The sequence below is a fragment of the Oreochromis niloticus genome, linkage group LG6, assembly GCF_001858045.2.
Source record: "Oreochromis niloticus isolate F11D_XX linkage group LG6, O_niloticus_UMD_NMBU, whole genome shotgun sequence".
Classification (NCBI taxonomy): domain Eukaryota; kingdom Metazoa; phylum Chordata; class Actinopteri; order Cichliformes; family Cichlidae; genus Oreochromis; species Oreochromis niloticus.
Window position 1 is genome coordinate 38,618,653 of NC_031971.2, and position 12,454 is coordinate 38,631,106.

Sequence of the window (12,454 nt, forward strand, 5' to 3'; positions counted from 1 at the left end):
TTTTAATGTACTTTAAATATGTCTTATGTTTCTTTCTGCTTCTGTTTCATCATATACGTGATGCAACTGTTGTACTTTGTACTCCATATATTTTATTTAGTTTTTCATATTTTATCATCATAAGTACTCAAACTAATCCGGTTCAAAGTTATTTCAGTGAACTTAAAGAATTTAAAAAGATAAATCTAGATGTGAAAAATACACATTTAAATAAACTGAAGTTAAAAAGAAAAGATAAAGTTAAAAGTTAAAGAGAGATTAAACTTTATTATGAACTTTTACAAAATATAAATATACAGGAAACCTTTAGTCTTTGTATGTTTAGGAGTGTGTTGTAATGTCTATTCTCATTCCTCGTTTTATTCCAACAATAAGAGTCCAACTTTGACGTCATTTCCGTGGTCTACAGCTTTTAAAAAAATTTTAAACTTTATTTTTCACACACTCGCTTACAGAGGTGCAAAAACGAGGAAGTAGACTAGATTGGGTCAGCTGTGCAGTCTCTCCCACACAGCAGTGCGCGCTGAGGTGTGGAGTGACAGCAGCTGAGTGCAAAGGTAAGCTTGTGATATTTGTCTATGGAAACAGCTGCTTTAAAACAGCTTTAAGTGTATTAAGGAGAAATCAGCACACAGACTCATGAGCGTGTCTGCTGTGTCATCTTTGCTGTTTCAGCTGTTATTGGACACAACCTGCAAACATGTATCTGTGATAAAAACGAGTGAACATGGTCACTGTTTGGGGAAGTAAAAGGTTTTTCATTTCCTCTGGTTTGGTGACGGGGACACAATCTTTTTATGTTCGTGGCCTCTCAGACGTGGATCTGTCACAGACTGAATCTGGCAGGAAGTCATTTCAGGTCAGCCAGGAGCTTTTTTTTGTTAAAGATTTACGCTTTGTTTTCAAATCAGTTTTATCACAAGAGGAAGTTTGTAATTTCCTGCGTGTGGTCAGACACAATCCGGTCACTCAGCATGTTTTCTCAGTATCTCTCTAATCTAAGTATGTTCCACATCACAGAAGTCCTCATATAACAAAGCAGCAGCTCTGTGATTGTAACTGTGTTTAAAGTCCTCTCAGTCCTGCTGCAATGAGCCACAGGCTGGATTATCTGCATGTATCAAAATGTAGTTGGAGAACTAGCTACTATTCTTAATTTTAAAGCCTTTTTACACAAATTTTAATTAAATATTGTAAATATTATAAGAGGCCAATGTTGTGACCTGTAAAACCTCACTGAGGATGTAAGAGCCAAATTATGTGGACATTTTTGCATCTACTTTATTGTGTTTTATGCTCGATGGTTTGAGCCCCAAGAAGACTAGCAGCCGCTACTGTGGAAGCTAATGGGCTTCCTTACATATGTTACGCCCCTAGTCTAGGCGTGTAGGGACGCACATAAAAGGTTGGAGGAGAGAGAGACAGATACCCGCCCTGGTTCCCAAGCCAAACATCCAAAACCAGTTGTGCGTAAAAAAAAGGTGATTTTATTAAAGGTGATGAAGCATAGCTCCAGGGTGAACCCAGGCCAAAATAATAAACAAAACCAACTAAGTCCCACCAAAGAAAACTAACTAAACCCTAAGAAAGAAAGAAAACAAACAAATGACAATACTAACCCTCGCTCCCTAGCCCCGAAAACAGGAGAAAACTGTTCCAAAGAAAAAGGCGGCTCACCCCTTCCGCTTCAGCCTAGAGGTGCCTAGGCACTAAGTTAATGCACTAGGAGCGGCTCTCACAGAGCACGCTCACACAAACATACAGCAAAGGGTATAGGCTGGAAACCAGGGCCAGGACCGCGTCGGCTGTCAAACTGCTTGCTCGCTTCTCTCTCTCTCTTCCCGGCGGGAGCTGTCAGAACGGCTTTTTGAACGCGGTCACGTGTTCCACAGTCCAATCAGCTGCTCACTACTCTTCATTAGGGGAGGGACCTGCAAAGAGTCTTAAGCACAGTAAAGAGACAGAACAAAACAGCCCACACAGAGATCTTATGGCCACAGCCGTAACAACATATAAGTAAACCAATATTTCAATCAATCAGTGGTCACTGCTGTGGTTACTGTGAAATGCATTTTAGCATGCATTGTGGAGGCGTGCACATTGAGTAGCTCATAATGACAAAATAAAAGCAGTACTATATAAATGAAGCAGGTGTGCCTGCTGGCAGGTGTCTGCTGTGTAGATTCTGGAAGGTTTGATGGCGACCTTTGACGGGCACCCAAGTTTAGTTTCGGATGTTCGACTGGGGTTAAGTCAGGGTCTCTGAGCTCTGCAGCACTCTATCGTTTCAATGATAGAGTGAAGAATTACAACCAGTGGTTAGAATGAATAATGAGTTATGATTTCATCCCTTTGTTTCTTTTCCTTCTCCTCCAACCCTTAAACAGTTGAAGTGTACACCTTCAACACCTCCAGCTGCATCAATAAGTTTGTCCTTCATTTCTAAATGTCTGTTTGTGTCGAGAGAATCTGATGTGATTAGTTTTCATGACGCAGCATGAATAGAATAGTTAACTTATGTAAACATGGACTCATCTGTATTCACTATGTGCGCTCAGGAAGCTTCACTTTGTTCAGTGTTGAAGCTCCTTTGGGGCCGAACCTTCAGCCCAGTCGGAGGTCTGAGAGCTGCGGGAAAAGTTCTTTACAGGATCTTTGTTCTTTTCTCCTTTCAGCTGTTGGTCAGTTGTGGTTCTCCGCTGTGTTAAATGCTGTCAGCTGTGAGACGTTATATAAACGGACGTATTGCTTTTTAAATCACGTTGAGTTGATTGAATTCACCACAAGTGGACCAACACATGTAGAAAAGTCTTTAAGATGATTCAGATAAACTGTATTAGGCCTGTGAGCTAAATGTCAAATGTCATAACAGCCGCCATGGATAGTTTTGTTATGACACTTTTACCTGATAGTTGTTGGTGTTGCTTTGGTTCCTCCTACACCTCTGAAGCCCACAACCAGTGTTGGTCAAGTTACTTGAAAAAAGTAATTACTTACTAATTACTGATTACTTCTCCCCCAAAAATCCTGTTACTTTACTGATTACTTATTTTTCAAAAGTAATTAGTTACTTAGTTTTCAAAAGTATGATACACAACCTGAATATGTAATAAAGCAACAGACCTTTCAGCCCAATTCTATTTGTATGCATAATCTATCATATAACATTTAATCAAATGGAAATCCTCTTTTTAAAACTGTTTCATTAGTTTTAATCTTTTAATTTTATGCACATTACATTAAGTAAAAAAATAAATCACATGCAACAGTTTAACATTTAAACCTATTTCCTGCATATTCCAGCATATAAAATAAAATGTTTTGTGTTTACACTCACTCTTTCAAATAGATGCAAGTAAAACAGCAATAAATAAATAAAATCAAAGATTCAGCAGCTCTGAGTCCTGTCACCTTTAAATCTATTTTTCAATTCAATTCATTTTTGTTTACACAGCACCAAATCACAACAACAGTCACCTCAAGGTGCTTTATATTGAACAGTGGACCTACAATAATACATACAGAGAAAAACCCAACAATCATATGACCCCCTATGAGCAGCACTTTGGTGACAGTGGGAAGGAAAAACTCCCTTTTAACAGGAAGAAACCTCCGGCAGAACCAGGCTCAGGGAGGGGCGGGGCCATCTGCCTGTGACCAGACCAGAGATGAGTCCACTGTCAGAGGCCATAAGAAGATCATTTGTAACCTTCACTAAAGCTGTTTCTGTGCTGTGATGAGCTCTGACTGAAACTCTTCAAATAAGCCATTCCTCTGCAGATGAGGAATGGCTTATTTGAAGAGTTTCACCTGTTTAGCAGGAGTGGGGCGGGTGGAGGTTTGTCCACAGCATCATGTCAGTGGGGGATCCAGGGGTTTCTCTGTGAATGTCACATCCCCGTGGCAGCGTGCTTGCTGCTCACTCAGATTTGAAGTTTAATTTTTCGCTGATGTTTTTCTCACTTTTTATGGTCTAAAACTTAAAGTAATGTGATTACTTCCAGGCTTTAAACACTGCATGGTCGTAATCTTGCACCATATTATCCATTGTTGATCTGCACACGCCTGTTGCTGCCAGTGGCGTCTCACATTTGTACATTATTGTCATGAGACACTCTCACAATCAAAATCACAGTTTAGTAACGCAGCGTGCTTATAGGAAAGTAACAGTAATCTAATTACTTTTTTGCAATAGTAATCCCTTACGTTACTCATTACTTGTAACACTTTACTGCCCGTCTCTGCCCACAAACATCACTTTTGTGTTGCAGTGTTATGATGGCGATGACTGTATTCACTCCAATCCACAAAGTCCTTAATTGTTCCTCTGTACTCCTCCTCATGTCTAATGATTAAGCCAACTGTTACATCCTCCTGAAATATTCTGAGGATGTATCTGTCACTGCTGTGCAGGAAGTCTGCTGTGGAGATGGTAACAAGAACAAGGCCTAAATGGTTCCTTGTAGCGCCGCTGTGACCCTCAGGATTGTGTCAGAGACACTCATGCAGTGTTGAGTGTAGAACTATGGAGGGAAAAGAAGTTTAGACAATTAAAGGCTGACTGATATGGCATATGACTGATATGATTACACTGTGGTGCTCCAGGGAAAAGTACATTTTATTTTCTCCTTGCTTTCAGGTTTTATATTCCTTTTAGGATTCCAGAGACAAAAGAACAAGAGGTGACAGGAGAACTAGGTTCAGTGGGGAGAAGATAGAGCTGCAAACATGGAGCAGGATAAAGTCGTGAAGAGTGTTAAACAAAAGCTTAAAGATCATCTCCAGGAAAAGTTTACCTGGATAAATGAGGGCACATCGGATGGTCGGTCTCGACTTGACAGCGTCTACACAAAACTCTACGTCACTCAGCAGGATCAGGATTTTGGTTCCAGATCACATGAGATTCTAGATCACTTTAATGTCCCAGATCAGCAGTCATCATTTTCACAGGTGAACGATCAACAGATCGATTTCATGAATATCTTTAAACCACAAAGAGTTCAACAACAACCAACAAGAGACAAGACAATCCAAAGAGTGATGACGAAAGGCATCGCTGGCATTGGAAAGACATTTGCTGTCCAAATCTTTGCTCTAAACTGGGCAGAAGGAAAATCTAACCAGCACATTGATTTCATCTTTGTGCTCCCCTTTAGAGAGCTGAACATGCTCAGAGATGCCGACTACAGTCTGCTGCAGCTTCTCCTTCACTTCTACCCTGAAATAAAACCACTAGAAGGTACACAGCAGCTTGTTCACAAGCAAGTGCTGTTGATCTTCGATGGTTTGGATGAAAGCAGATTTCCACTGGACTTTGATGGAGCTGTGAGAATAAGTGAAATAGATCAAAGATCAGCAGTTGATGTGCTGCTGACCAACCTCATCCAAGGCAACCTGCTGCCTCGCGCTCTGCTCTGGGTAACATCCAGACCTGCAGCTGCCAGTCAGATACCTTCTAAATACATTGACCGAATGACAGAAGTCCAAGGCTTCACTGAGCAACAAAAAGAGTCATACTTCAGGAAAAGATTCAGGAATGCTAATCAGGCAGAAGAAATCCTGTCTCGTCTTAGAGGAATGATCAGCTTCTATTTCTTGGGCCATATCCCAGTGTTTTGCTGGATCATCGCTGAGGTGTTTAGGAAAGGATGGAGTGATGAGAGGAGCCGCAGCATCACAACGATGACAGAGCTGTACATTTATTACTTACTAATTCAAACACAAAGAACAAGACAGAAATATGCAGGGAAAAGCTCCAAGAAGAGGTCCAAACAGAAGAAGTCTCAAGCCCAGAACTCTGCCATGCTTTTAAACCTGTCCAGGTTGGCATTTGAACAGCTGCAGAAAGGAAACATCATATTCTATGAAGAGGACCTCACAGAAAGTGGCATCGATGTTGATGAAGCGTCAGTGTTTTGTGGATTTTGCTCAGAGATTCTTAAGGAAGAACGAGGCCTGTACAAGAAAAAGATGTTCAGCTTTGTGCATTTAAGCTTTCAGGAGTTTCTTGCAGCTCTCTACATGTACCACTGCATCCTGACGGACAACTTCAGTACTTTGGAGTCTTTCCTGGGTGTTGATCTGACAGATCTGAGCTTTCTGGATTTGCAGAAAAAGGTTGTGGATAAAGCTTTGCAAAGTGAGAAAGGTCAGTTCGATCTGTTTCTGTGTTTCTTCCTTGGATTTTCTCTGGAGTCCAATCAAACAATGCTGCAGAGTTTACTGCCACAGGTAAAGAGCAGCTCGGACACCACCGAAGAGATGAAGGGATACCTGAAGAATTTCCATGTCAAAGACATCCCACGAGAGAGGTACATTAATCTTTTCCTCTGCAAGTTTGAGCTGAAGGAAGAGAGATTTCAGGATGACATCAGAATGTATCTGGATTCAGGAGCGAGACTCTCACCTATTGACTGTGCAGTACTGTCGACCATGATGCAGATATCAGGGGAAGTACTCGAGGAACTTGATCTGACAAATTCTGTTACACCGTTTATTGGGACTGAGAAACTTATCCAGCAAATGAAGAACTGCAAGAAGGCTGTGTAAGTAGTACACATGATATTTAAAATAAAATATTAAATATGTTTAAACTGTCCTGAGTTCAGTTCCACTATCAGGGGTCTTTCTGTGGGGGGTTTGTGTGTTCTCCGCGTGTTTGCGTGGGTTCTCTGCGGGTACTCTGGCTTCCTCCCACAGTCTGAAGACATGCAGTTAGTGGGACGAATGGGAAAAATCTAAATTGGTGCGAGTGGTTGACTGTGTCTGTGTGTTAGCCCTGCGACAGACTGGCAACCTGTCCAGGGTGTACCCCGCCTCTCGCCCTAAGACAGCTGGGATAGGCTCCAGCGCCCTGCGACCCTGTAAAGGAGAAGTGGAAGAGAGAAGATGGATGTTTGAATTTATTTCCATCAAACAGCCAAAACTAAGAGATCACATTAGCTTTGTGTCAAATGCAATCTTGCTGGTTTCGCAACAACTCTGTCTCTGACAAATTTCCAAACTTCCAGAAACACATTATTGCTCAGTGTTGCTTCTACTGTTTGGTTCAACATTTTATTGACCAACAGCATCGCACAAGGATCAAATCTCACAGTTAATGTCATGTACAAAGATTTGAACCATTCAGCTCTGTTTGATTTGTAGTCCATCAAAATTTTATGTAAATATTAAACAGTCAAGGACTGTGTCAAAAAATTATTTCAAATATTTATGGAATTTTCAAGCAAACTTGTGACACCACAATGAGTTAAACAGAAATGATCCAGGTCCTGATGGAAGCTCTGTTAGATTTAAAGTAGAACTACATCAGGTGTGATACACATAAAACCACATTGGTGTGACTTGTAGCACTTTCTATGATTATCTGGGATTTGATGAATAAATATTTTTGCTTTTCTTCTGATTCTACAGACTCAAGAACGATCAGTTAAGCAAAGGTTGCTTAGACGTGCTGCTGTCCATTCTTCAGTCAGCGGACTCATGTTTAAGAGAGCTCAGCCTGGTGTATTTTTCTAACGTCAGTGATGGTTTTCCTTCTGATCTCTTTGCTGGACTGGAAGGTCCTGACTGTAAACTGGAGACACTGAGGTCAGTTTAAAAACTGTTTCTGCAGGTTAAAACTTCTTTCAAAATCTGAAATCTTTATGTAACTACAGTCATGTACCGTACGATGACTAAACTGACCTCAGTACATCTAAACAGTCATCTCTACATTATTTATAACTGGTGTGTGTTTCGCACAGGTTATCTGGGTTTTCTCTCGACTGTAGCGACTCTCACAGGCTGGTTTCTGTCCTTCGATCAGACCTGTCACCTCTGACGGCACTTGATCTGATTAACTGCTTATGTAGTTATTCAGAGGATTACAGTGGATATTGTACAAATGACGTGAAGACCATTGGAAACTGTGGAGACTTCAGTGATGAGTCACACCTGCTGACTGTGATTCCTTCTGCCCTGATTGGTCCAGTCTGTAAACTGGAGCGGTTCAGGTACCTGCAGTTAGTGCAAGGATCATTTTTCATTTTCTCTCTGCAGGTTATGATGTTCAGATGTTTTGCTTTGTTTGCAGCATGCCTGGTTGTTTCCTAAAAAATAACTGCTGGCAGGTGTTTGCCTCCGTTCTCAGCTCTAACTCCCAGCTGAGAGAGCTTGACCTCAGCCGCAACGACCTGAAGGATGTAGGTGTGCAGCTGCTGTCTGTTGGACTTGGGAGTTTAAACTGTAGCCTGGAAACACTGAGGTACTGATGGCAGCTCGAGCTCCATGGAGTCCAAATACTCTGCAACATGTGTGGTAACAGTGAAGAGTAGCAAAGCCTTGTGCTTTAGTAAGAGCTATTTTCTCTCCAGGCTGTCATGTTGTGGGATCACAGAGGAAGGTTGTGTCTCTCTGGCCTCAGCTCTGAAGTCCAACCCCTCCCACCTGAGAGAGCTAGACCTGAGCTACAACCATCCTGGAGTGTCAGGAGTGAAACTGCTCTCTGAACGACTGGAAGACCCAGAATATAGACTGGAAACACTCAAGTCTGTACCCTGTGTAGTATATACAGGTTATATAAAGCTCCCTAAACTAAGTTAAGCTAAGGTGAACATGTTGAACCACAGTCCAATGTGACCTGACTTCAGTCGCTGTTACCTCTGCAGCTATGAAGTTAAGTGAAGTTACACTCAGTTAACCTGGGCTGTAGTAAGGAGTGAGGAGATTGTAGCAGGTCCTGGTGTCCCCATCAGCAGACCAGAGTGAGATTTAAGAACTTTATGTAAAACATTTTGAAAACGTGATCATGTTCCAAAGATTTTCTGTTTACATTCACATCACACGTTCATGCTTTAAATGTCTCATGTCTCTTTATTTGCTCCAAAGCTGAGACCTTTCTGCTCTTCTACCTCAGTGTGGACCACAATGAAGAGCACTGGGTCGACCCACAGCTTCTGAACAAGTGTTAGTGTCACTGAGTTTCTCTGTAACATCGACTGAGCTGAAGCTTAACTCACTGCATTTCCTTCATAGATGCCTGTGATCTCACATTCGACCCCAACACTGTGAATAAACAGCTGCTTCTGTCTCAGTGCAACAAGAGCGTGAGCTACACTCATGAACACCAGTCGTATCCTGATCATCCAGAGAGATTTGACCGAGTGAATCAGGTGCTGTGTCGAGAGGCTCTGACTGGGCGCTGCTACTGGGAGGTGGACTGGGAAGCATTTGTGAATATTGGTGTTGCATATAAGAGCCTGCCGAGGAAGGGACACTGGGACACAGAAATTGACAGGACTGACAGAAGCTGGTGTTTCAGCATCACCTCGGTGAAGGGTTACTCCTTCAGACACAACCTTAAGGAAACCTTTATACCGGTCCCACACGTTGACATCCAAGCATTCCTGGTCACTCCAAAGAGACTGGGACTGTTTCTGGACTGGCCAGCCGGCACTCTGTGCTTCTACTTGGTGTCTGACGACACAAAAACTCTCATTCATACCTTCCACACCACGTTCAGCGAGCCTCTCTACCCAGCATTCACTGTTCGTTTAGGATCCTCTTTGACCCTGTGCAGGGTGCTGAAGCTGAAGATGGAAACTGTGAGTATTCTCGGTTCTCTCATGGTGTCACAAGTTTGTGTGACTGGAAAAAATATTTTACTTGCCCTCTCTGGATCTTTAGACTCGTTCAAGCTTCACACCTGAGATGACAAAAGACAGAACAGGCATTTCATACAGGTACGACATGCAAGCCTCGATGTTCCCACTCTAAACTTTAAACTTGGACATAGAGTGCAGTCAAAGAAAAGCATTAACAAAATGTGTGATCATCAGATTGTGCTGGTCTTAAAGTTTAAAGCTGTATGACAGACAGTAGACCGCTGTCAACGTGCCCTGAGTTGGAAAAGGTTCAGTCTTTTTTTCAGTGCTTATTAAATATTTTCAGAGATTTACCTTCCAACCAGACCTGTAGTGAAAATGTATGATTTTATACTTATTTTTACTTTATGGTTTACCAATGTCTTACTAACAGTATCCTGACCCCGCCCTCAAAGAGCAGATGAACAGCTGAAACAGGAAACACTAGTTAATGTTGTTGCACAGTAGAAGTTTATCATCTCATCCATGTGGTGGCTGGTGTATCTGCTCATAGTAAAGACGCAGGTTTGCTTGTTGTTCCATTAACCTCCTAAGACCCAAACTCTTCCATGGACTTTTTAATTTCTCTTTGCTATTTGGTCTGATTGGGACCTGATGAATGTAAAAACAAAGAATTACCTGATTTATGTTTTTAACCTGATTTTTGTTTCTGAGAAAAATGAGATCCACATATGAGGACATTTGCTTTAAATTTCAGTAGAACAGTAGCAGCATAACGTCCTTGCTTTGTAATTTAAAGCACATTGAGATGAAGCTACAGCAATGAGCTCCATATTGAAGCATTGTGTGTGGTTCAGGTTCCTGTTACCCGGTCCAGGGTTGTTCCAGTGTTCTTTGACTGGTCTGGTCTTTGATGTGACTGGTGAGAGTGAGGTCACCTACAAGACTCTGATCTGGGATCCTCTGGTTCTCCAACCAGCGCACAAAGTGGCCGGAGGCCCGCTGTTCGGCATCGAGTGTCCTCAGGACTCTATACGTCAGCTGCACCTCCCACACTGTGAACCTGAGCCGGGTAAGGACGCCACTGAACCACCTGAAGGAGAATTAAACCTGCAGAAAATGCTTTGATTTGCTTTGTATGGAAAGTTTCTGGAGGCTGTTGCAGTGAATGAAGCTGTGTGTTTTCCCAGCACTGGTCTCTGACAGCATCTCTGTGGTCCACATCACGGATGATGGCCTGAGCATCATACAGCCTCTGGAGATCACTGAGACTCACGTGGTCGTGGACGTCCCTCACCTCTCCGCCTTTGGCCTCGTCTGGGATCTCACTAAGCGTTTTTTCAATTACATGACGAAACCCGTTCGTGGCCAAGTCCTGCTCTTCCTGAGAAACAGGCCACGCCCCATCCTCAGTGTGATGCTGCTCCCAGGAAACGTCCCTCTGCACGACGTATGACTTCATCATGAGATCATTAAATGGCTTCTGCATGAATAAATCCTCTGATTGTTCTGTATCTGTTTGCTTTGAAGCTCTGAAACTATTCATGCACTAAGAAAATGTTGTGATGTCTCTAAAGGTGAAAGTGCAGCACACTGCTTCAGAGTACATCGAAGCGCCGTCCTTCTGTTATTTCCACAAAGGTCAAAAGTACAGTCTGAGCAGTGCCCCGCACCACTTTAAAATACAGCCTGCAGTGAGTATCAGTCGCTGAGTGCCAGCAGACAGTTGATCCACAAAGCTGTTTTAAATTGTGCGTTTCCATTTCGCTTCAGCGTGCAGAGTTTTTTGAAAATTACGGACCAAATTACCACCCGACCTTTGAGATCATCCTGACAACGAAGGCAGAGGAAGTGATGCTGATGGTGCAAGATCCCGAGGAGACACGAGTGTGGGAGCATGACCTTCATCTGCCCGGTGAGCCTAAACTCAGCACAGCACAAACTGAAACCTGACAGAGATCCAACCTGCTGTCCTGCTCAGAATCAGCGATCTGATTTGTAGAAATGTTGCTCTGAAATGTGCTCACTGTGTTTCTGACTCTGAACTTATTTTTTCAGCTTCATCCTTGGCTGATTCTCCAGGTGGAAGTCCTCTTCAGATGGGGAACAGCGCCTCAGCAGAGAAGCTGCGACTCGCTCGCACAAACTTCGTCGATAAAGTGTCGGATCCAGTTCTGAACAAGCTGCTGGACGAGCTGCAGCACGTCACCGTGCTCACTGATGCTGAGGGCGAAGCGACCAGAGCCAAACCGAGAGGCGAGAAAGCTCGAGACCTGATCGACATGGTGCGAAAGAAAGGAGCTGAAGCAAGTTCAAAAATGATCGCCGTCTTTTATGCCAACGATCCGTATCTGTGCAAAGAGCTCGGCTTAGTGTGATGCACAAATCTATGATGATCACATGCACGTAGACATGAGGTTGGAGGCAAAAAAGATTTAGCTTCCAGTTCTGGAAAGAAGCTAATGGAAAAGTACCTAAAAGTTTGATTTCTCTGTTTCTAACATTTATTTTGGGGAGTTTGAGTCTTTATTGGACATGACGCTCGTCTTCAGCTCGCAGCATAAAAACTGAGCATCATCACCTAACTGTGGCTGAGAAATAAAGTCAGCTGCTCACTGACGTCACCAAAGAACCGGCTCCGAGAACAACACCGACTCCACATAAGGGTAGAAACTGGCCCTGATGCAGCTTCAGAGCATGACCTGTGATGAAGTGTGCACTTTTTGCAATAAACTCGATTGCATTATGTTTTTACTTATTTAAATTTGTAATTGTTTATATATTGTCAGTTTTATTATTTTTATTGAAGTTGAAACTAATACACAAACTTCCAATAAACAGAACTCCTGGATGTTTTTTGGGCTCAATCA

General features: G+C 42.6%; 1 protein-coding gene across 1 annotated transcript; it reads left to right on the plus strand.

Moving 5' to 3' along the window:
• Positions 1–465: 465 nt before the first annotated feature.
• On the plus strand, positions 466–12,439 carry LOC100699704 (protein NLRC3). Its single transcript, XM_019359416.2, has 14 exons — positions 466–557; positions 4,640–6,545; positions 7,414–7,590; positions 7,746–7,994; positions 8,075–8,245; positions 8,355–8,528; positions 8,897–8,946; positions 9,016–9,584; positions 9,667–9,722; positions 10,442–10,656; positions 10,775–11,034; positions 11,162–11,278; positions 11,358–11,499; positions 11,643–12,439. The coding sequence occupies exons 2-14, from the start codon at positions 4,729–4,731 to the stop codon at positions 11,960–11,962; spliced, it is 4,317 nt and encodes a 1,438-aa protein (XP_019214961.1). The 5' UTR covers positions 466–557; positions 4,640–4,728; the 3' UTR covers positions 11,963–12,439.
• Positions 12,440–12,454: the final 15 nt, after the last annotated feature.